Genomic DNA, 17,692 nt, shown 5'->3' with positions numbered 1-17,692 from the left:
ATATAGAATATTACTATCACCCAGAAGTTTCTCTTGTATTCTCTCAGTCAACACCACCAATTCCTTCATTCTCCAAAGTTTTGACTTCTAACACTATGGATTAAATTTGCATTTTCTTGAACTTTATATAAGAAATCATACAGTATATACTTTTTGTGCCTGGCTTCATTTACTCAACATAATGACTCTGAGATTCATTCATGTTGTGGCATATATTAGTAGCCCATTCTTTTCTATTGCTGTGTAGAATTCCATGGTATAAATATACTACAATTTGTTCATTCATTCTCCTATTTATAGATATTTAGGTGGTTTCCAACTTGGAGCTATTATAACTAAAGCTACTACAAACATTCTTGTACATATTTTATTGGACATATGCATTAATTTCTGTTGCATATATACCTATGAGTAGAATTGCTCCTAGGGTAGGTATGTAGAAACTGCCCAGGTTTCAGATTTGGTTGAATCAATCTGTGTTCCCATCCTGCAAGGTACGAAAGTCCCAGTTGCTCTTTATTCTTGCTACCACTCAACATTGTCAGTCTTTATCTTTAGTCCATTCTCCTGGGACTTGTGGTAAGTTTTAAGAAAGTAAACATTGTTGTGATATTCTTAAAAACATTTTTTATTGCTATGGATATAAAACAAAACAGTAATTCCTAACATCTTTCAGATTGTACCATGATATATTCTAAGGGGTCACTCAAGAAAGTATATAATTTTGCCCTAGCTGGGATTAGATAAAATGATACTGCGTCACAAATTTGAGGTAGATCAAAGTTTACCAGCACCAACCAGTCATGTGACAAGAAATTCAGCCTGAACCAGCAAATATATGAAGTGCACTTACAGTAGCAATCTGTGGTTAGACTGAGAGATTGGTGGATTATGAGAAATAGAGTAACAAGCTTACTAATACTATAAAAGATTACCAATGGGTAATCTATTACATGTAGGATTAATAGATGGTGTTTTAGATTAATTACAAAATGGCCATAATTATTTCCCTCCCTATCCCTTTGCAATGAGTCTTTGCAGTTCCTCCTGTCAAGAAGGGGAGTCAATTCTCCCTCTCCTTGAATTTGGGCTGGGCTTGTACTTGATTTGTTCAATAAAATCTGATGAATTGACACTGTGCCAATTCTAGGCCTAGGCCTCAAGAGGTCTTGTAGGCTTCCACTGGCTTTCTTAGAACCCTGCACATCTACCATGTGAATAAACCCAGGCTAGACCCATATGGTTCAGTGACAGATCATTTCAGGTGAGGCCATTCTTTTTTTTTTTTTTTTTTTAAAGATTTTACTTATTTATTTGAGAGAAAGAATGAGAGAGAGAGAAAGCACATGAGAGGGGGGAGGGTCAGAGGGAGAAGCAGACTCCCCGACAAGCAGGGAGCCCGATGCGGGACTCGATCCAGGGACTCCAAGATCATGACCCGAGCCGAAGGCAGTTGCCCAACCAACTGAGCCACCCAGGCGCCCCTCAGGTGAGGCCATTCTAAACCAGCCAGCCATCATCTGAAACCTGAAGAACCACTTAGTTGAGCCTAGTCCAAATTGTTAACACATAGAATAATGAATGAAATAAATGGCTGTTGTTTTAAGCCTCTAAGTTTTGAGGTGGCTTGTAATGCAATAAAATCTAACAAATACAGGAAGTATATCACAAGTACTTCATGAAAAAAAAATTATTTATTTATTTATTTGTCAGAGAGAGAGCTAGACCAGAAGCAGGGGGAGGGGCAGAGGGAGAGGGAGAAGCAGGTTCCCCGCTGAGCAGGGAGCCAAATGTGGGACTCGATCCCAGGACTCTAGGATCATGACCTGAGCCAAAGGCAGACGCTTAATGGACTGAGCCACCCAGTGACTCGGAAAAAAATTCTTAATTATCATTATGAAAAACTCAAACACAATTGCTTTTGAGTCCTGCCAATAGTTGCTACTGCTGATAATGGTACTCAACATTCACTGAATGGAATGTCAAGTACTTACATATGATATCTCATTTATTCTTACCATAAATCTATTAGGTAAATAATAGATTACAGTTGAGAAACTGAGGTTTGTCTCACAGAGTTGACTCCAGAGCTGACTCTAAAGCTTAAGCTATCAGCCACCTCACCACCAGCTAATCACTAGTGGTTTATTCTAATGCAATTATTACTTTTCCTGCTCATTACAATTTAGAGATAGGAAATCGATAGTCAAGAAAAACTATGATCTTGCTCAACCCAGTCCCTGCTAACTCTTAGTCTAATGTAGTCTTTTGCTAAAATTTTTTGTAGTTTATAAATTATATTAAATTTCACAATAAAAAATCTTCATGGTAGTTTATAAAAGAAAATATGTAGGGTAAATATCCTTTAAAAATTCTCATTCAACAACCTAAAAGGGATTACAAAATTTCCTCACTGTATGGAAACTTTATAAAAATGTATTTTTTAAATTTTAAAGATTTTATTTATTTATCTGACAGAGAGAGAGACAGCAAGAGAGGGAACACAAGCTGGGGGAGTGGGAGAGGGAGAAGCAGGCTTCCCGTTGAGCAGGGAGTCCGATGCGGGGCTTGATCCCAGGACCCTGGGATCATGACCTGAGCCGAAGGCAGACGCTTAATGATTGAGCCACCCAGGCACCCCTAAAAATGCAATTTCAATAGTACAGTTTTATAGGGAGTACATAGATATATTTGGTTTATTTGTACAGTGTAAATATCATTTTAGGTACCAGGAAGAAAATGAGAAAATGAGACTATTATATCACTGTAAATATTTTTGCAATTGTATTGTGATTTTTTTTCTTTTGGCTTTACAAAATTGTGTTTTAGATTTTAAACTTAGAGTCTGAGAATGAGCAGAGAGAAGGCAAATAGTAGATCTTTCTGAGTTTTGGAAATCCTCTGGGATTTCATAAGAGGATAGAAAGCTCCTTAAAGTGCCTTATAAGTATTATGATTTGCTTGTTGAACTAATGAAACACAAAAATAATTTAGATATATGCAAATCTGCCAAGCAGAAGTTAGCACTTCATAATTCATCTCCATCTTAAGCTGACTGGAACCCTATCAGAAAGAGCTTCTTCAAGCTCATAAACCCAAATCCATAAAATGGACTAAAAATGACAACACTGCTTCCCATTCCAAATTCTTTATTGTCTCAAATCATCAACAGAATCATTTGAAAACCAGAATAAATTCTATTGACAGAATGCGTTCAGATATTGTGAGGAAAAAAAACAACAGAAGAAATTAACCATTATCAAGTGCCTATGCAGAGAGACTTTGTCTCATTTGGTTTTTGTGGCACTCTATTTCAGATACAGAAATCAAGGCTCAAAGAAATTAAGTAAGTTGCCCAATGCTATGACACTGACAATTAGCAGATTGCAGAGTCAAATTCAGGTCTCTTTGATTCTAGAGCCCATACATGCTATACACTTTCATTAAACTTCATTAAATAAACTAATTACTAAATGGATATGGATCAGTTATAAAGGATTTCTTGCTCATGCAAATCAGCAAAATAATGTCAACATGTGTTTTCAATTGGAAAATGGGGGGAAAACACCTTTCTATAGAATGTATTTATGTTAATAACCTTTCCCCTTCACAGGCAGTAATCCTCATAGCAAACTAAATACATTAGTGAGATTGAAACACTGTATTTTTTCCTCTGTACTAGTCTAGACAAAAAATCTATTTTTTATTACCTCAATTTTCTTATACTTCTTCATAAATAGCAATTAGTTTTAAAGGCATTCAATCTCTTAGTACCTGGAAATTTAGATTATAAGAAAATGTACAGCAAAGTTTTCTCTATACAAAAATTATAGTTATTTGTATAAAAGAATACATGATTTACCTACTTCCCTGCAAAGAGGACATGAAGAAATGTTCTAGGGTGAGGTGGGATAGAATGATGAAGAAAGTGGTATCTCTGCCTTTAGAGGTCTGCAGATTATGTAAATTTGTTTCTTGGTCCAATTAGATAACTGAAGAGACTCTAGATAACAACCACGTGTATCTAGGCACCAAGCACTGGCTTTTGTGTTGGAAACAAAGATAAATAGACTAAGTCCCTGTCCTCTAGGGAATCAAGAATTTAATGGGGAAAGACAGTTATGCAAACAAATTACAGCTCTGAGTTAAGTGTTAGAGTACAGACATGAACTAAGTTTGAGAATACAGGTGAAGCATTTCCTTCAGCTGGGGAGTATCAGGAAAGTCAGCCTGGAGGAAGTGGCATTTGAGGGAAATCATGACATAGGTGTTGAAATTTTCTAGGCAGAGAAGGCATGGTAAGAAAGAGCCTGGGCAAATTCAAAAGAGGGTGGCCAGAAGGGTCTAAAGACAGGGGTTTACTGACCTTTAGCCTCAGGAATAAAAGGTGAAAACTAGAGTCCAATGAGGCTTTCCACAAATCAAAATTTAGTAAAACTGCCAATTTCACTCTTAAGTCAGTGTTGCTCAAAATTTCTTAAGGCAAAGGAATATGATAAGGATGGGGTTGGCAATGGGTTATAACCTAAAGTAACTTTTAGGGAACATGAGATATTTGTAGTGTTATAATTTTTATATTAGATCTGGGGTCAGCAATTCTGCACCCTGCCACCTATTTTCATAAAGTCTTATCAGAACAAAGGCACATTTATGTATTAAGTAGCCACTTTTGTATTACAAGTGTAGGATGAAAAGTTGCAAGATATCATCTGTCCACAAAACTTAACATATTCCCCATCTGAACCTTTAATACAGTTTGCACTAGAGCTATATGTTAATGCAAATAAATCTCAGAAAAATAATATTGAGTTAAAACGTTTCAATGTTATAAAGAATCATGTTATAAATAAACTGTAAAAAGACCTGAAATTTACTATTTTTTAGAGATACATGCATTAAAAGTATAAAGACAGGCATGACAATAATAAATATTCAATTCAAGACCATGTTTCTCTCTTTGGAAAAGAGAGAGAATGTAAGCAGAGAGGGATTTTAACTACTCGAAATGCTTTATTTCTAAAGCAAAGTGGTGAATACAAAAGGGTTTATATTACCTTTTGTATATTACCTTTTTTGTATGACTGATGTATTTCATAATTTAAAAACTTTGGTTATACAAAAAAAGAAAGATGGAAGAAATTAGACGGAGAAGTTATAGAAGTTTCTATTTCCCCAAAATGGCTGCAACAGTATCTTCCATCCCATATGTTCTTCTTACAATATGACTTTTGACACCCCTCCCATCAAGAGGTGGGGTATGTATCCCCTCCTCCTGAAACTGAATGGGCTTTTATAAATGTTTTGGTCAAAAGAGTATGGTACAGGTGATGCTATAGGACTTTCAAACAAAGCCATAAAGGTGATGCAGCTTATACTTTGCTCACTGGCATTCTCACCCTTAAAGTCTTTAATTACCATGTTAAGGAGCCTGACTACTCTGAGGCAGCCATGCTGTGAGAAAGCCCAAACTAGCCCACATAGAGAAGTCCGTGGAGAAGTCCTGAAACTTCCAAGGGTGACATGCCTAGATAGTTCCCAATTGCTCTTGTCTCCATTCTTCCAGTTTTAGCTCCATCTGATTACAATAGCATAATAAATTCTGAGCCAGAACTCAGGCTTTCCAACTGAGTCAATTTAGAACTCCTGTGCTACAGAAAATGTGAAAAACAGTAAAGGCACTGTTGTTATTTTAAACCTCTAACGTTTGTTTCATAGAGCAAGTTGTAACTAGAATTGACCCCATCACTAGAAAATAGAGCCTTACCTGCCTCCAGTGGGGGAAATCTGAGCTGAATTGATCCAAAGACCCTCAGAGAGGAGGACCAGTTCTCGAAGAGAGGAGGAGTACCTGGCTGGCTCAGTTGGTAGAGCATGCGATTCTTGATCTCAGCGTTGTGAGTTTGAGCCCCATGTTGGGTGTAGAGATTACTTAAAAATAACATCTTTAAAAAAATTTTTTTTAGAAGGTAGGAGAAAGCATGTGACTGAAAACATGGATAAACTGTAAGTCTTTAGTGAGAATCCCAGGTCCCCACTTCTATCTGAGCCATCAAAGAACCAGTGAGAGGCACTCATTGCAGGAAGGACAAGGATTATTCTCTAGACAAAGTGAATGGAGAAGCCTTGAGAGAAACAAAAGAGGGACAGCTGAAAGGCAAAGAACATTGTCTAAAGAGGAAGGACACAGGAGTCTAAGCTCTAACACTGTTATTCATTGATTACACATCCTTATCCAAATCATTTTCTTATTTGTTAAAGAGAAGATAGCCAGGAATGATCTCTAAAGCAGATGTCCACAGTAAGAATCTGTGATTCTATTAAAAAGGAGCATACCCTTCAAAATATAGCTAATTTAAGTAATGAGCCACAATATATTTTTTTGTCAATGGAAATTTTAGTTCACTTCTCATAACATGTAGTTCTCCTTCAGTTAAGGTACTTTAATGACACCCCCCCACTACACACACATACACTTGCAAGGGACCAAATGAAAGGGTATGGGCCATGATACAGAAAACTGAAGGAATATGCATGGATCTAGGACTGTAGAACTGTTAACAATCTGTAGACCCAAAGCAACAAGAGAAACAAAAGGTCACATAGAGTAGGCGGCTACTCTAGAGGAGTAGTGACTTCCCAGGAAGGCAACAGATAGCTAGAGATGAACTTTCAGGGGGAAAGCCAGTGGAATAAATATACTGACCTCATTCTTTTAGTTTTCTATTTGTGCTTCCTTCCCAGTGGCCAGACTCAACTAGAAGCCTGAGAGCACTGATTCCATTGATGTATTCCTTGCCCTTGGACTCCAGGACAGCAAGCAGGTAGAGTGGCTCTAGTGGAGAAAAAGGAAGACCACCAACATAGAAATGCTGATGAAAAGGTGATAATCGTAGCTTCAGAGAGCAAATTGAAATTCTCTTTTTTAATATACATGAAAGTTGTTGACTATGGGACATTAGGTGAGAAAACTGGAGATATTCTGTGGTGTGAGGAGTCTAGAATAATTAGCTCAAAAATCAATCGTTTTCTGTTTTGCCTGTTTTGACTTGAACAAATTTTGAGTCATGACTGATGGCATAAATTTTAGTATTTGCTTTTTAGCTACATAAATAATTCCTCTTTTCTTTGCCTGTTCACATCCAAGTTGTTTCAGCTACTCATGTGATAATGAAGCATGTTATGTCAGAACTGTCTGATATTTTGTTTTTTGTCAGAGAACTTCTATCTTGCTTTTTCAACTGGGCAACTTTCTAAGTAGGCAAAGGCATGTAGGGAAAGAGGGGAAACCTTAGTTACAATATGTACTGTGTGGAGAAACACAGAAGGGTGTATTTTGTTATATATAGAATCACTATTTGCAATTACTTATTTATATCCTAAGTAACTTACTACACACACAAGCTTATGTTTCAAGAGGTAATTAATTTGGTCTACACAGGACAAATATATCTTTTCTGGGTCTCACACCTCTAAATCCTGTCCTACCAATCCTTTGGGATCTATATTGATTGGATTAACACAAATCCTATACAGTCCAAGTAGATACCAATTTTGACAGCTTTCCCCCCAAAAGTTCTCCACCACATTAACAAGGATAAATCCCCTCATGGGGGTGAGTACAGAAAGTCTTGACTAGTTCCTCTTTCAGAACTTTTCTACTTCCCTTCAAAACTTTGGACTTATATTTCCAATGGTCAGTTATACATCTCCATCTAGTTCAGTTAAGAGCATCCATTTTTCTCCCAAACTAGAAACCAAGGAATTAGTCCCAGCATTTCACATTTCCACATCCCTCATATTCACACATCTTACAAGTCTGGTAGGCTTGATTTTCTAGAATATTCTGGAATCTGCTCTTTCTTCTCTTATCTACTGCCACAAAATTTCACTGAAATTGACACAATTGCTTCTTCACTAAACTTTCTGATTGGTCCCTTAGTTTTTCCCTAAGGCATCCTTCAAAATTCCTTCTGTTGGGCGCCTGGGTGGCTCAGTTGGTTAAGCGACTGCCTTCGGCTCAGGTCATGATCCTGGAGTCCCTGGATCGAGTCCCGCATCGGGCTCCCTGCTCGGCAGGGAGCCTGCTTCTCCCTCCGACCCTCCCCCCTCTCATGTGCTCTCTCTCTCTCATTCTCTCTGTCTCAAATAAATAAATAAAATCTTTAAAAAAAAAATTCCTTCTGTTATCTGTCCAAATGTATATTTAATGCATCAGTGGACTCCTTAAAATTTTAGTTTCTCCCTGGGGCCTGCAAAACCTACTGCTTTGAATGCTAATCTTGACACTCTGCTCTTCTCTATCTAGTAAACCTTTCTCTGATACACAATCTCTTCTGACCTGTAAAAATGCAAACTTTCTGTGTGTAAGCATTCTCTTCTCTTTAGGCATTCTCTGCTTATCTAAATCCACAAAAATAATTTATTGTGTCCTACCAAGGGATGGGTGCTATGCTAAACACTATACATTCATTAAATGTTATAAACACCATTTTACATTGAGGAAATTAAAACAAATAATTGGTCCAAGATCATATTTGAAGTAAACATCAAAACTGGGATTATAATCCAGATCTATCTCATCTATGAGTTGAACATTTAAATGCTGCCCCCATTACAATATACCATCTAACTTAGGTCAAGTTGTACCCCTATCCTTACCCTTCCAGATCATTCCAGTCCCCCTTCTTTCATTGCTAATTACTGTTTAAACTGACAACAAACTCCTTAGTACTAAACAATTCTTTAGTGCTTTCATCTTTTCTAAATCTTACCTGAACTAGGTTGTAAATTCTCTGTATGCAGAGAATTAAAGAAACTCTTAACATGTCTTCACAAGGGTATAATAGCACGTTCTTATAATAGCAAATAGCTATTCCTTACTGGGGCAGGTTAGAAGCGTGCTTTACATATCTCCATCATCTCATTCACACATGTAATGAATATTCAATATTTGCTGTACTTAAATCAGGAGCAGATAAGATGAATTATATTTAGAAAATATAAGTGAATGTAAAATTTTCAGGAAGAGCAGAGACCCAAAATATGTGGAAATATTCCATTTTTTCTGTCTCTTCCATGTTGGACCATCCTTTTTTTTTATGTTACTTCTGGACTTCGCCAGACTTGTAATTATTTGAATCGGTTATTACAAAATTGCTGCTCTACCTTTATGGTAATAATTAGCACCAGTCTGAATAGTCAAGTTATGGATTATGGCAAATATAAAGTCCAAATTTTGTTATATATATTATTTTATAGCTATGTCCCTCTATATAGCTCTACTTTCATATGTTCTCTTCCTTCTTATGAAGACATTTTCATTTTAAATAAACCCATTGGGCCTATTTCTGAGAATTTATTCCTGGTAGGATCTTCGGAGTTTTTTCTTCTGAGTTGTGTAGTTCTGCATCCTTTATAAGTGTTTTCCATGACCCTTCAATCCCTTAGGACAAAGGCGCACTGACAAGGAAGGTCCACAGTCAGAAACGTCCGATTCTGGCGAGCGGCGCTCCAGGTGGCAACACCAAAACCTCTGTGGCCAAAGGTCCAGGCCTGAGCGCGTTGGATCAGAGAGGGCGATACCAGCGGGACCAGCGGCCTGCGACCTGAAGCCTCCACCTTGACCCAGCCGCGGGAAACCACAGGAAGCAGGTTTCCGCGCGAAGACAGCATTCGGGCCCGGCGGCAAATTCGGGCCCAGTAGGAAGTTCGCGAGGCAGAAGGGTCCTGGGTCCTCTCCCGGGCAGCGGGCCCCGCCACGCCGCGGGGCGGGCCGTGTTCGGCTGGGCGCGGTGGAGCAGGCTCACTTCCTTATGTGCTTTCTCAGAAATTTAGGCCGCGCCCGCCCGCACCCGCATTTTCATGATCATACAAGCGCACGTCAGAGTTGCTTTTTTTGGATGTGTTTTTGAGACCACAGAAACCGTAACCGCTTAGGCCTGAGGAGTCGTTAGCCCCCTGGGTCCCAAAACTAAGACTAAAACGGGAACCCGTGCGGTGGGCTTTGTAACCGCGCGAAACCCGAAGACTAGAGGGCGTTTCCAGGGCCCAGGTGCAGTAGAAGCGGCAAGTAACGGCTCTCCGCAGCCCCGCCCCTCCACCCCGCCCATTTTAGTTCTCTCGGGTCTGTAGCCTTCTCCTCCGCGCCTCCCCACCCCCGCTGCTTCCTCTTTAAGGCGGAGCCGGCCGTCGATCTCGCGAGATCCGGGTTGGCGCCGTGACCTCCATGTGGGAGCTAGAGCTCTATAAGTAAACACTCCGCGCGGCGCAGACAAGGCTTCTTCCTACTTGTGAGGTGGGGGTCTGCGGTAGTGGCGGCCCCTGCGACTGGTTCCGGTTTCCTTTTCTTCTCAGCCCAGCTGGGCAGGCGTGCGAGTTCGGAGTCGCCGCCGCTTGTGGGGTCCCGGCGTCTGGTCGGTTTCCCTCATTTGTGTGCGCGCTCGCCCGCCGCCCGCGGAGAGCCGGAGCCGCTGGGGAAGCGGGCCGGGCGGGGCGCGGCGTCCGGAACGCAGGGGGAGACAAAGCCGGGCCAGCCCCCTCTCCCGGCGCCAAGATGTGGATTCAGGTTCGCACCATCGACGGCTCCCAGACGCGCACCATTGAGGACGTGTCTCGCAAAGCCACAATTGAGGAGCTGCGCGAGCGGGTGTGGGCGCTGTTCGACGTGCGGCCCGAGTGCCAGCGCCTCTTCTACCGGGGCAAGCAGGTGAGGCGAGCCCACGGCACCTCTCGGGAAGCCCGGGGAGAAGGCTGCAGGGCGCCGCCAGAACGCGTAGGTTGGGCGGGCCCGAGAGCTTGGTGCGCCGCGCGCAGAGAGAGCACCTGGCTCCACTTCGGGTGGGCAGCCCGCGAGGCTCAGAGTGCAGGCCCAGGCCCCGCCGAGGGGGCGCAGCGGGGTCCCTACGAGCCCTAAAGTGCAGGTGCGCCTGGCAGGGTCAGAGGCGGAGGCACCCAGAGCGCAGAGACCTCACCCCCCTTTCTCAGCCGGTCAGTAGCCTCTGGCACAGCCCGCCGGAGCGCCTGGGTTCCCTAGCTTCCCGCGCTCTGCGGGGTCGGCGCCCCTGGAGGCGGGGAGGGCAGCAGGCTCTGGCGGCCATGCCAGAGTGCTAGTGGGGAGGGCCGACGGCTCCGGCTCCCGGCCCCGCTGACCCGGCTAACGGCTCGCATTGCTTCTGTGGCTCCTCTGCGCTCCCGCCTCCCAAATAGGAGGAGGGAAACTTAGAACTCGCTTCCTCTTAGGCTCAAGAACCCTAGGCTGACTTTTCACTGTGAAGGGATTTGAACACACTGAAGATTCGAAGGGTTTACAAAACTTCTGGCTCCTCTTCTAGAATTGGAATCTGTCTTGAAGATTAGAGACTTGGGCTGAAGGAACGAGCTATTGATGGAATTCGGAATCGGGTTTAAACTCCCAGGTATAGGCAAGAAAGGGGGATATTCCCAGAATGGAAAGGAGTATGAAACACTGTTTTGCTCTTTTTGCTTCTCACCTTCTGATGTAGTCCCCCTCACACAAGCTTTTAAAACAGCAACTGGAGCATAGCCAGCGTTACATACTTGAAGGCTGAAAGTGGTTTGGCAGTGAGGGTGTCTGTGGGTGTCTCTGGTAGTTGTATGGTATGGCCATGCTCTGACCTATTGAAGATTTTTCTTACCCGAGAAATCTATACCTAGAGACCCAAGCCTACCCAATTTTGTCTCTACGCCCCCCCCCCCCCAAAAGGTGGCATTCTCCAGTTGGATAGACCACAGTTTGGCTTCAGTTCTGTGGTTTGGAGTAAATGTAGCTCTTTGATTTGGTGGAAGTAGCGTTTTCCTATAGCCACAAAGGATTTGAAAGGAGTATTTTTCTTCCCTTCATAGGCTTAGCTTCAAAAACTGCCCAGAAATTTTACTTTGCTGCCCTCTATTTGGACCCTCAAAAGTGGAGTCAATTTTACTTTGCTGCCAGAGATTATACTCTGAGAGAGAAAGAGCCAGGGTTTATTTTAACTTGTTTTTAAATAAGTGATAGCATCTTTGATAGGTGTTTGAAGCTGTTTTATATTGATCCTTTACTGTTTGACTTGTAAAAACAGGTGTTCAATTGTACTGTATACTTTGCTTTTGAAATCATATGTGTTAAACACTACCTAAATTTATATTGCTATACCTCTAATGACTGATACCTTTTTATCTTTTGGTCAAAAGATACTATTTACTATTTTTTAGCTAGGGATATAAGAGTACATGAATTGCTGCGATACTTTGGTGACTTCACAAGAGATAGAAATGAAGCATGAGAATGTGTACCTGGGAAACACTCCTAAAATCTAATGATCAAATATACTAAAAGAAAACATGGCACCTGGCTGTCTTGAGGAAAAAGTAGAAATTGAGTTAAATTCAGGTCAACAAAGTAGACTTCCAGAAAACCAGGAAACTCATTCCGGGTTTAGGGAAAACCTGTTGAGGATAATTACCCTTTTGTACCTCTTCCCCCAGGAGAGTTGATAACTCACTACTTTGATTTCTTCAGCTCAGTGATAAACCAGTAGGGTTGAAAAATGGACCTTTGGTGCCCCATTGAGTTGAAGACAGAAGGAAGACACTGCTTCAGCTGTGTATACTTCTTTGTGAGCTGAGGAGTAGCCATGGCAGTGATTATTCCCTCCATTCTCTCTTACTCTTTGGAGTTCACAGTCCATGGACAGAGTAGTAGATCTATAACCGACAACTACTGGATTGGCATCACAGGGCTGCCCCTAGCCTATAAAATGCCTTTGTGCTTATTTGAAAAGCACCCTTTTACTGCTGTGTAGTGAAAAATGTCATAAATAAAAACAAATTTACAGTGTCTGTGATGTAAATGGTACCCTTTCCTCCTTATTCCCCACCCCTTTTATGTTAGGTTTGCTGCTTTTAGTCTTTGGTAAGGTATAGGCAAGAAAGAAATATCCACACTTGTGGATATTTATTATAGGTGCTCAGCTAACCCCAGAATTGCAAGTGGTTGAATTTAACAAGACCCCATGGGAGATTCTCATGGCCACCAGAGTTTGAAAATGGATATTGAAGAATGTCAATCTCCTAATTTCTTACTATTCAAAGTATGGTCCCTGAATCAGCAGGACCTGCAGCATTAGCTTCACCTGGGAGCCTCACGCCTATTGAAGTAGAATCTGTATTTTTAACGAAGTCCTCAGGTGATCTCAGCGAATTAAATTTGAAAAGTGGAGTGATTGTGTAATTGACTCCACTTTTGAGGGTCCAAATAGAGGGCAGCAATTCAGGGCTATAGAAGTTCTGGTTAGAGTAGGGTAACCTTACTTGGATATTACTCTGGGAGGTTGAGCCTGCATCCTGGGGATTAGGTCTTTAAGGAAGAGTTATGTTGATGGATCTCTAAATATTTTGAGAATCCAGAGGTTTTTCTACTTTGAAAGGATTCTGTCACTTCCTCTCATTCTTTTGTTTATACCACTGTAGGTGGGACATGAACCAGAGCTGAAGGAAAACTTAGTAGTACCCTTTTGGCCCTGGACTCTTTATTTTTACACGGAACACAAAGTAAAAGCATTTGCCTATTTAAAGGGGAGAGAGAATGTGTGTGTCATATCTATATTATATAGATGACGTGAAAGATACATGAAAATTGTTAAGGGATGCAGGTCGAGGGCATTAAGTTATCAGTAACTCCTTGGGAATGACTTCTCTCACTGCCTTCTCAGTCATTGCCAGTTGGTGTTTGCTTCCTAGTTTTACTTTGCATCACTGTTGCAATTCTTGCTATTACCTGGAATCTCTTTCTTCAACCCAATACAGATGCAGGACTGAAGCCTGGCAAAAAACAAACACTCTAAGGCCATTCTTGCCCCTCTAGTATTTTAAATACTGTGCTCCCATCTTCTAGGACGGCAGTTCCCAAACATTTTCAGCTGTGAGACATCGATGGACCATAGTTACATGCCTGAAACTCATGGGTGTTTGTGATTTCTAAGTGACTCAATCCCTTCTCCACTTGAGGTACAACATAAGTGACAATAACTTCCAGTCTGTACTGTCGTTAAATTTGGGTGAACTTCACTACTTTTCAAGTAACAGTTCATTCCAGCATTCTTCACAAAAGCCTAGCTGTGTGGAAGTTATTATGCAATGGATAGTAATCACTATTTTAGGAAAACTGGAAGAATACCTATGAATTAGGGAAGAAGTAGATAATCTGGGTAAAAGTGGCTGTCCTAGCAAGCATGAATAATTGAAGGAAAAGTTACATGTTAATGTGGGCCTAACTTCTACAATAGGGCCTCATGCCTTGGTATGCTTAGTGTTTTCCTAATTTAAGACATTGCTCTTCCTTTCAAACCAAATACCATTTGAAGCAGCTTATATTATTTTGACCAATCACTTAGTAGAAACTTGTTAGAGGGATTGAGTATAAGAATGTCCCCGCTGTGCCTCTGACTCTTGTGCCTCAGATTTTAAAGGGAAATTATGGAAGCACTTTGAATTTCCAATTATTTTACCACTGAAACAGCTTTCTTCATTTTGGGAAATGTCCTTTCAGTTAATTTGCATATTGTATTACTGGGCTTTTTGTTTTGCATGTTCTATACTGTTAAGAGTTTGTTTTTATCTTCCATTTAGACACTCATAATGTGCAACAGTTGCATGTTTATAATCAAGTTGTACTTTTTCAACAGTTCCAGAACTAGTATGGGCTTACCTTTTTTGGGGGAAAGGGGTATTGGAGAATGTCAAAATAAAGATGTGAATGTATAGGTTTTTGGGGGGGGGGTTCTTGAATTTTTCTCCAGGAGTTGAGGATTAGGTGGGAGTTGTGCTTTTGTTTTGTTTTTTTAATAAGGTAAGCAATATTAATCTCTAATCCCTGTAATGGCTTACCTGCTTATTGATTTGGGAAACTCCTTAGGCTTATTTGGAATAAGCATGTAAACCAACCTGTGAGATATTGTTTAATTTCCCTATGGGAAATTTGTGAATTGTTTGATCCCTTATTGTAGTTAAAATTGTGAATATAATGTGTAGGATTTTGCTAGATGTGTTTTGGGACCACCTGAATTAAAATTATTTAGCATATTAGTTTATCATTTAAGGACAAACTCATTCTTCCCTTTGGTGGACTTTGGAAATACGGTCTACCTGTGTTAGGGAATTGAGAATGAGGATGGGTATTATATACAAAGGGGGGAAAAATGAACAGTGATTAAACTGATAATGTTTCTGGGGAAATGATAGTTTTGATTTTCATGGAGTTTGGTTTTCTTACTGTATCATGGTAAAATGGCCAACTGAATTTTTTAAAGAAACAAAATGGAGACTTAGTTTTCAAGGGTTTCTGTAACAAAGCCACCAAAACCTAGGTGGCTTAAAACATTAGAAATTTATTGTCTCCTGTTTCCAGAGGCTGTGAGTCTGAATTAAAAGTATTAGCAGGGCCATGTTCTCTCTGATGGTTCTAATAGAGAATCCTTCCTTATTTCCTTCAGCTTCTAGTGTTGCTAGCAATCCTTTGTAAATTCCTTCGTTTGTAGATACATTGCTCTAGTCACCTGGCTGCGTTCACATCTTCTGTGGTCCAAATTTACACCTTTCACAAGGATGTCAAATAGTGGTTTAGGGCCCACCCAATTTGACCTAATTTTAACTTGATTACTGCTGTAAAGACCCTATTTCCAGATACTCACATGCTGATATTTGGGATTAGGACTTTAATATAATGGGGAGGAGGGGTTGTCACTATTTAATCCATTGCAGAGACCTTACCAAAATATGGGTAAGTTGCAAGATAGTTTATTCATTATTCATCCTGGAAGACTTTTCATGGTACAACTTGACAACCTTTACAAATGGATAGAATTAGAGAACTTTAGACAAGTGGAATAGCATGAACAAGACTTGTAATTCCTGCTTTAATTATTTTCTGCTTGATTTTTTTAAAAAAATTACAGTGCTTCAGAAACACAAAATTGTTAATTTAAATGTTTTAATGAACACAAGGTCATAAAACCACTCACCTTCAAAATTCACCTTTCTTGCAGTGGATTGAGGTACTGTTAATTTAAATAAAACTTGGTGAGAAACCTAGGGTTTTTCTGCCTACATGTTCAAGTCATGTAAGCAATGATACATTTTTGGTTTCAGTGGCTATCTGTGTTCCTGATAGCTAATATGGAATGATTCTCCACAATTTATTGAGGTCCTGAGATGCTGCTGCCATCAGAGGCCATAAAGTAATAGGAATGGTTTCAGGATCACTAAATTGCATTGCTGTGAATTTTAATAATTTGGCTAGGACATTTGGGGTGACTAAAGGTGTGGAAAGAGCAAGTTTTGAGAGAAACATTTTAATCTTTTTTTATCCTTTTTTTCCAGTTGGAAAATGGATATACTTTATTTGACTATGATGTTGGACTGAATGACATAATTCAGCTACTAGTTCGCCCAGACCCTGATCTTCCTAGCACATCTAAACAGATTGATGTACAGGCCAAACCCTGTTCTAATAGCCCACCTAAAGTAAAGAAAACCCCAAGGGTGGGACCTTCTAGTCAGCCATCTACATCAACTTGTGATTTTCTTATTGATCCTGGCATTGGGCTGTATAAGGTATGTTGTCTTCTTTAGACTTGATAGTTGTGAAAATAGAGATGTCTGTTCTCTTTAGTATGTTGCAAATAAGTGAAGATTGATTGTCATTTGAAAGTAAAGACTGAGCTGTTGATATTTTAACTTCTAAAAGTCTTTGAAAATTGTGCAATATGTAGATAAATGTATAAAACGTGTACGTACAACCTAAAAAATATAAAGGAAAAACCTGTGTGATTCCACTGAGGATAAGTAGAATAATGCCAATTCCTTTTTAAAGCCACTACCAGAACGTTATCTCCCTTTCTCCTTAAGGGGTAAACTACTTATTCTATTCTGATCTTTTTTGTTTTAGTGTTACTTTTGTTATCTCTAAAAAATGTTTTGTTTTGCCTATATTTGAAGTTTATATAACGGAATTCTTTTTCTCAGCTTTGATTCTCATTTTATTAACATGCCATAATATATTTAATCAATGATTAATAGATAAATTTGGGCTTTTCCCACTTTCACCTGTTTTGAACCTTCTTTGTGTATCCTGGTTCACTGTTCTAGAATTTCTTTAGGAATTGTTACCTAGAAATGGAAGTGCTGGTTCACTCATAGGATACTGCCAAATTGCTCTCCAGTATGTTCTGTTGGTCTGCTTGTGTATCCCTATGCTTGCTATTCTAAGTACTGTAGCCTAGTAGACTGTTACCTCCCTATCCCACATCTCCCAAATCTATTCATATTTAAGGGTGTCTTGGTGTTTGGCTTTTAACACTTGCATGTAAAAATTTTAGAATTAGCTTGTCAGACTCTACAGATAAGTAATAGAGGATTTGATGGGGATTGTATCTATAGAATAGCTTGGAGAATTGACAACTTTACAATGTTGAGTCCTTCATCCATGGACATGATAGATGTCTCCACTAACTTAGATCTTTTATAGCTTTATCAGTTTTCTCTACATATCTTATTTCTAGTGGCTGCATTTTTAATGCTATTATAAATGGTTATCTTTTAAAACTGTGATTTGTTTGCCTACGTATAGAAATGGAGTTGGTAGATACAAGAGTCAATACATATATCAACTTTTTCAAATTCTAATAAATTTTGTAGA

General features: G+C 39.9%; 1 protein-coding gene across 5 annotated transcripts in view; it reads left to right on the top strand.

Moving 5' to 3' along the window:
* Window positions 1-10,208: 10,208 nt before the first annotated feature.
* Window positions 10,209-17,692, top strand: part of UHRF2 (ubiquitin like with PHD and ring finger domains 2) — an 88,889-nt gene continuing 81,405 nt past the window's right edge. For 2 of the 5 annotated variants that reach the window (XM_081802968.1, XM_081802969.1), the window contains exons 1-2: window positions 10,210-10,705; window positions 16,375-16,608. In XM_081802968.1, the coding sequence (XP_081659094.1) occupies window positions 10,553-10,705; window positions 16,375-16,608 (387 nt within the window). In that variant the 5' untranslated portion in view covers window positions 10,210-10,552. Of the gene's footprint in view, window positions 10,706-16,374; window positions 16,609-17,692 lie in introns of all 5 variants that reach the window. The other 3 variants (XM_081802970.1, XM_081802966.1, XM_081802967.1) reach the window with 3 other exon arrangements.

This window comes from Leptonychotes weddellii, chromosome 14 (assembly GCF_054177405.1).
Source record: "Leptonychotes weddellii isolate Sample4059 chromosome 14, ASM5417740v2, whole genome shotgun sequence".
Lineage (NCBI taxonomy): Eukaryota > Metazoa > Chordata > Mammalia > Carnivora > Phocidae > Leptonychotes > Leptonychotes weddellii.
Note: the sequence above shows the minus strand (reverse complement) of the source record. Positions and strands in the feature narration are given on the sequence as shown.